Here is a 6,563-nt window from a genome sequence, read left to right as displayed (position 1 = left end):
AGGCCTCTTTCCTCAAGAAAACTGGCCTCTTCCTTAGGGTCAATTGGGCGGCGGGTGGGGAATGTTATGAATGACAACCCTTGTATGGTATAAACATAAGATCTGCAAGGTTGGACAGAGCAAGGGCCATCTAGTGCAGCACTGTGGCTGGTCAGATGCTTCTGAGAAACTCGGAAGTGGAGGATGCAAGTGATGGTGGGTGGGGGGGATTGAGTTTCCTCTACATTAGATGGTACTCAAACATAGACTGGCACTGTACAGGGAGGTTCCATTAGCCACCATGGCTATGGAGAGGTCTGCTCTCCCTGAATTTGTGCAGACTCCCCCCCACTCTCCCCACAAGCCATCAAAGGCAATTGCCACCCTTTGCACTTGCAAATCCCATAAACAAACTCCTATCCCTGTGAAAACTGATTTGAGTTTGGCACATAGCTAAGTGAACACGTCTCCCCTGCCCCAGGTTTCTAACACTGAGGGAGAGAAAGAGAAAAAAAAAATCCCCTTTTCACTCTCAAAACCATAGTTCTACAAATCTCATGTTTTCCATTTTTCACCCACCCACTAAAAAGTCCATAAAAGACAGCAACACTTTACCCACCTACCTGGGAATGAGCCCCACTTAACAAATGGGGCAGCAACAGAACAGCAATAGAACCAAAGGCTTTCTGGAAAAGAAGTCTTCAGTCCCCAGCAAAACACAGGCAAAGAGGGGCTTCCTCTAAGCCTTTGGGTAGTGAGTTCTGTAAGCGGAGTTCCACCACAGAGAAAATATGAATTCTCCCACATTGCCACCAAATGTGTCTCAGAGTTTATTTATTTGCGGACAAATAAATTTCTGTGCACTGCTCTGGTTTTGCCAGAAGTGGCTTAGTCATGCTGGCCACATGACCCAGAAATACTGTCTGCGGACAAACGCCGGCTCCCTCAGCCAGTAAAGCGAGATGAGCGCCGCAACCCCAGAGTCATTCACGACTGGACTTAACTGTCAGGGGTCCTTTACCTTTACCTTTTTATCGTGCCCTTTCTCTGCCATGGAACCCAAGGCATTGTCTGTAGAGTCCCCAGGTGGTCACTCACCCATGTCCTGACCTGATCTACAGCTGCTTAACTTCAGCAGTGAAAGAGGTTGATCACCATGGATTTAGCCTGGATACTGATCTAAGCTATGCTGAGTGTGGAGGTGCTGGAAGGAGAAATATAACATTAAAAAAGGCAAGGCAACTTTTATTATCTATCAGTATTTACTTATGTATAGGGCAGTCAAGACCCCCTTTGCTCCATGCTGGGGGTTGAGTTGGGTGTGGGTGTCCCTCTGTCCAGCCCTGTTGACCTCTGTCAGTCATCATCTCCACTAGTATGGAGTCCCACTTGCCCAATAGGCAGGGAGAATGACTGCCAGGAGAACCCCTACCACCTGCTAGCAGAAAACCCAGCTTTCTGGGAGCAGAACTGAGCTGGCCAGAGATCTGAGCAATCACTTCTTCACTCTCATGATGACACTCAGTGGCGTAGCGTGGGGGGTGCAGGGGGGGCCTGCCACACCGGGCGCAACATCTGGGGGTTAGGGTTAGGGGGCACAAATCCACGGGTTAGGGGGTGCAAATTACTTGCCTTGCCCTGGGTGCTGACAACCCACGCTACGCCACTGATGACACTGGTTCTGATTCAGGCCCAGACACCCCATGAGCTGCAGGCTGGTGCAGTATTCTGCCTCCCCCCTCCCCATGTGTGGCACTGCCATTCTGTAATGCCCCGGGTGGGCTGGGTGAGGGGAGCTGGGATTACTCCCATACTAAGAGGTTTTGGTACTGCCTCCCTAAGAGTCTTGAAGTGGGCTACAAAATTTAAAATATAATACCTTAATAAAATCTCAATGCACTAAAATAAACGCAGCTGAAAGACAGGGATTAAATAAATCAGATACTGGAACTACGCACCAGCTGAGTACATAAATAAGTTTTAAGGAAGGCTGTTTCCTTTGTAGTTTATAGCTAGCTGGGCATTGATGCCAGCCAGAAAATACAAACTGGAATCAAGAGCTAGGGCTTCCCTTTCTTAAACCTTTCCAGGTTCTTCCTTTTAAAACTGCTTTTTACACAGTATAGAAACCACTTTTGCCTGCTGGGTGCTCCAAGTTACAGAACACATGGTGGGCACAGGACTGCACTGTGTCCAAATATCCCAGAGGACTGAAGAGACACAGAAGTTGGTGAAAGTGGAATTTTTTTCCTTTGGAACAATACCCGGCAATTGTCAAAGAACAAGCAAGCCTTAAGTGATGCACAACTCGTAACGGAGACTCATTCTCCACTATGCACTGTCTGTTGGATCCATTGTGAAGTTACTCATAAGCAAGCCGAGATGCCTGCATTGCAGGGGGTTGGACTAGATGACCTTTGGGTCCCTTCCAGTTCTATGATTCTGTACCCCACTGAATTCACTGTAGTAGCCTTAGGGAGTTTCCCTCTACTTGCAAATAGCTTTGCTTTAGCACTCTGCATAGAAACAGAGAAACCGTTTCAAGAGACCACTGGTGGCAGAGCTGACTTCTGATGTAGCAAGTATAATGTTGGAATACTTGGAAGAAGCCACATTTGGGTTATTATGTGGAGAGAGTGAAATGTCCTGTTCCCTTGCAGCAGGAGAACTGCAGCAAAGAACCAAACGCAATGGAGACAAGAGAGCTCTCCTTTTGAGGCTAGTTAATTGACTATTAAGGGATGCGGGTGGCACTGTGGTCTAAATCACAGAACCTAGGGCTTGCCGATCAGAAGGTCGGCGGTTCGAATCCCCGAGACAAGGTGAGCTCCTATTGCTCGGTCCCAGCTCCTGCCAACCTAGCAGTTTGAAAGCATGAAGTGCAAGTAGATGAATAGGTACCGCTCCGGCGGGAAGGTAAGCAGCATTTCCGTGCACTGCTCTGGTTCGCCAGAAGCGGCTTAGTCATGCTGGCCACATGACCCAGAAGCTGTACGCCGGCTCCCTCGGCCAGAAAAGCAATATGAGCGCCGCAACCCCAGAGTTATTCGCAACTGGACCTAATGGTCAGAGGTCCCTTTACTTTTAATTGACTATTAGCAGTGCTACAGCTAGTTGTTTCTGTGCCTGGGAAAGGACAGCTACACCAGTTGCTAGAGAACTTGTGTGCCTCCAGATGTTATTGGACAGCCCCTGACCATTGACCACAAGTTGCCTGGGGCTTATGAGAGTGTGAAACAATACCCTAGGAGCACGGGCTCCCTAATACCCTCCCAGAACTGACACCATGGAAAGGGTGCTTTAAACCAAAGTTCTCAACTAAACACAGGAAGCTGCCTTTAACTGATATGTTGATTCGTCTGGCTTGTACTGGTCTACCTTGGCTGTCAACTCTCCGGAGCTTCAGGTGGGTGCATTTCCCCCAGCCCTACCTAGAGCCGCCATGAATTGAACCCGAGACCTTTCGCATGCAAAACATACGCTCTGCTACTGCGTTGTAGCCCTTACTTATATAGGGATCTCAGATTAACTGCCCTTACTCAAAAGCTACTGTGCAGAACACCTGCTGTCTGCTGCTGTCCAATGGCTCGTGGGTCTGTTTTTCTCCTTCCCCGAGAACCTGCAATTGTGCCATTCTGCTTGGCTACCTGCTTTCACTAAGTTGACATCTGGTTTGAATCTGCCTTCTGCAATTTTCTTTTCTTTTTTTAATCAGCACCTCAAATGCTGAAAAATCTCAAATCATGCTTTTGTTGGAGGGATGGTCCGAAAATGTATCTATGTTGCGTAGAAATTAGTTTCAGACTGGGACCCGAGTTCAAATTTCCGCTAAATCTTTCGGCTCGCTTGAGCTAGTAAACTCTTTCTCAGCTTCACCTATTTCACAGGGTGGCTGCGAAGAAGGAGGAGAGATGACTTTGGATGTGTTTTTGCAAGCAACATTGGGGGCAGAGAATAGGTTTAAAAAGATTTCCCCCAAAGCTTTGTTTCCTTTTTAGTTTCTAAGTGGCTTTTCTTTCTCAAAACAGACAAAATAAAGTACTCAGAGGACCACAGGTTAGCCCCCCTGGGGCCGGGCGGGCTTCCCAGACTAGATACTAGTTCTGGAAACGGGGATGCTGTACTAAAGGAATTCCTTAGTTTGCAGGATGCATTTTCTACTGCGCATAAACCCGCTTGTAGCCCCTCCAAGAATCCATCTTAATTGCTGCACGTGCAAAGCAATCCTACACCCATCCACTTACCTGGGAGTAAGCCCCACTCAATTCTATGGGCCTTACTTCCGAGTAGATACGTCTAGGATTGCGCAGCATGGGAGGAAAGATTCCAGAGTCCAAAGACCTCTTCTTGGCTAACGCATAAAAACGGAAGGTTAACATGCCATTAAATGAATACGTAAAAATAAACCAAACTGTACCGAAAAGAAAAGCGGCGCGTGTGTTTTAGGAGTTTATTTGAAGAAGCTTTGCTGCCATTCTCCTTTTGAACCATCAAGGCGGCAGCTCTATCAGTGCTTGGCAATCTTGCGCTTCTGCTTGTGCGCCCGCGCGTACACGCACCTTGCCGTGAAGCAAAGGGCTTTGCGCCTTTGGCGGGCGCACCTCGCCCGCGCGTCTCTATTGCGGGGGAGCTGCTGCTGCTGAGGAGGCGACAGGGGCATCTCCCCCCCCCGCAAGTTCTTTGTTGGGCCGCCAGCTGTGCAAGGGGCTCGCGTGGCTCAGCCCGGAGGCGCCTCTCTGATTGGCCTCTTGCGGGCGGTAACGAGACAGGCACGCTCCGAGCCGGCCTGATAAGATAAAGCGTGCCAAGCTGGACGCGCTTTGGCGAGGTGGCGGGGGTGAACCGGACGGGGGGGGGGCGGGGAGGAGAGGGAGGAGAGGACGGGACGGGACAGAGAAAGCACCACACGCTGCCCAGATCAGGAAACCCTGCATTGTCTCTGCGCCCTATATATAGGGGCCCCCGAGGCAGTCGTGTGCCCGACCTGCAGCCTCCACTCTCCTGCCGTCGGGGAAGGCGCTCTCCTAGCCTCGTGCTCCAAGGTGGGCTGCTCCCAAAGAGAGATCGTCGCCTCTGGCTCAGGTAAGAAGATTCCCCCTGTGGATTCTGCGGAGCTGAATGCCTCTCATTGGAGAGGTGCCGGGAGCCGTCGATGATCTGGGCAGAGAGGTCAGGGCGCTTTGCATACGCCCAGAGGCTTCCGTTCCTCGTGCAGTCCTATTCTTCTTAAGAGCTGCAAACTGGTTCGGGGGCTTAAAGACCAGCTTATTTCTCCCAAGGGGGTTGCAAAAAAGAAGAAGTTGGTACTTGCCCAGCGATTAATTATTTCAGTGCCTTGCGTGAGGGCACAGCTAAGTTCTTCTCCCACAAACCATCGAAGCTGCAGCACCCAAGGGTACCTTCCCTTTAGATTCCCGGGATCCCTGCTTGCAGCGCACCCACCTTCTCAACCCATTTCCCCAGCAAAGGGTCGCCCCCGTGAATGCGCCACCGCGCGCCCACAACCCTGCGCCATCTCTCTGGGTGCCTCCTTGCCACTAACGTGGCCCCCTCGCCCGGCTTTCTCCGCTTGCCTTGCAGGATGTCTCCCAAGACGGCCTCCTCTTCGCCGGCCTCGACCACCAGCGAGGGGGAGCCGCCCTCGTCAGGCATCTCCGACGACGACGCCTCCTTCGCCTCGTCTTCCCCTTCGCTGGGCGCCGGCGGCAGCCTGCCTTCGTCTCCCAGCCCCTGCCTGCTCCTGGTCGAGGTGGGCGCGCGGGCTGCGCGCGGCGGCCCGGCGAAAGGGCGTCGGGGCCGAGGGCCCGGCAAGGGCGAGGGGCTGGGCCCCAGCAAGGCCAAGCGGAGCCGGCGCATGAAGGCCAACGACCGGGAGCGCAATCGGATGCACAACCTGAACTCGGCGCTGGACGCGCTGCGAGGCGTTCTGCCCACCTTCCCCGACGACGCCAAGCTGACCAAGATCGAGACGCTGCGCTTCGCGCACAACTACATCTGGGCGCTCACCGAGACCCTCCGCCTGGCCGACCAGAATTTGGCCGGCGCCGGGCCCGGCCCCGAGGTGGGCGCAGCTTTCCAGCAGCTGGGCGCCGGCTGCGACAGCCTGGCTGCCTGGCCCGCTTGCTGCCAGTGGGACGCCGCCTCGCTGGACTCGCCCGGCTCGCAAGAGGGCAGCCTCAGTCCCACGGACTCCTTCCAGGCGCCCCCCGGCGGGGGCCCTCTCCGACTCAGGCGCCCCCCGGAACGCGCGGTCTTCCCGGACTTCGTCTGAGCTGCCTAGTCTTGCCCGAGATCCCCTCCTCGACGGACTTCGTGCGCGCATGAACTGGCGCGGCTCGGCCGCTCGGCTCTCCGACCAAGCGGGAGAGGAGAATGCTCTCCCTTCCACTAGATTCGCCTCAGCCCAGTGGCGTAGCGTGGCGGGTGCAGGGGGGGGGGCGCACCGGGCGCAACATCTGGTGGTTAGGGTTAGGGGGCGCAAATCCACGGGTTAGGGGGCGCAAATTACTTGCCTTGCCCCGGGTGCTGACAACCCACGTTACGCCACTGCCTCAGCCTTTACCTTAAGAGGGATAGCTCCCTCC

The 6,563-nt window shown here is 53.5% G+C and overlaps 1 protein-coding gene across 1 annotated transcript; it reads left to right on the top strand.

The window, feature by feature from the left end:
* Positions 1–5,395: 5,395 nt before the first annotated feature.
* On the top strand, positions 5,396–6,312 carry NEUROG3 (neurogenin 3). Its single transcript, XM_083439526.1, has one exon. It carries the CDS (start codon positions 5,462–5,464, stop codon positions 6,248–6,250), a length of 789 nt encoding a protein of 262 aa, XP_083295652.1. The 5' UTR covers positions 5,396–5,461; the 3' UTR covers positions 6,251–6,312.
* Positions 6,313–6,563: the final 251 nt, after the last annotated feature.

The sequence above is a fragment of the Podarcis tiliguerta genome (assembly GCF_965153285.1).
Source record: "Podarcis tiliguerta genome assembly, chromosome: 5".
NCBI classification, from domain to species: Eukaryota; Metazoa; Chordata; class Lepidosauria; order Squamata; family Lacertidae; genus Podarcis; species Podarcis tiliguerta.
The sequence above is the reverse complement of the archived record's forward strand: the minus strand, read 5'-3'. Positions and strand labels throughout refer to the sequence as shown.

What these genes read in the sequence shown, in the direction of transcription:
- NEUROG3 (XM_083439526.1), top strand. Translation starts at nt 5,462, where the DNA reads ATGCGCCACCGCGCGCCCACAACCCTGCGCCATCTCTCTGGGTGCCTC.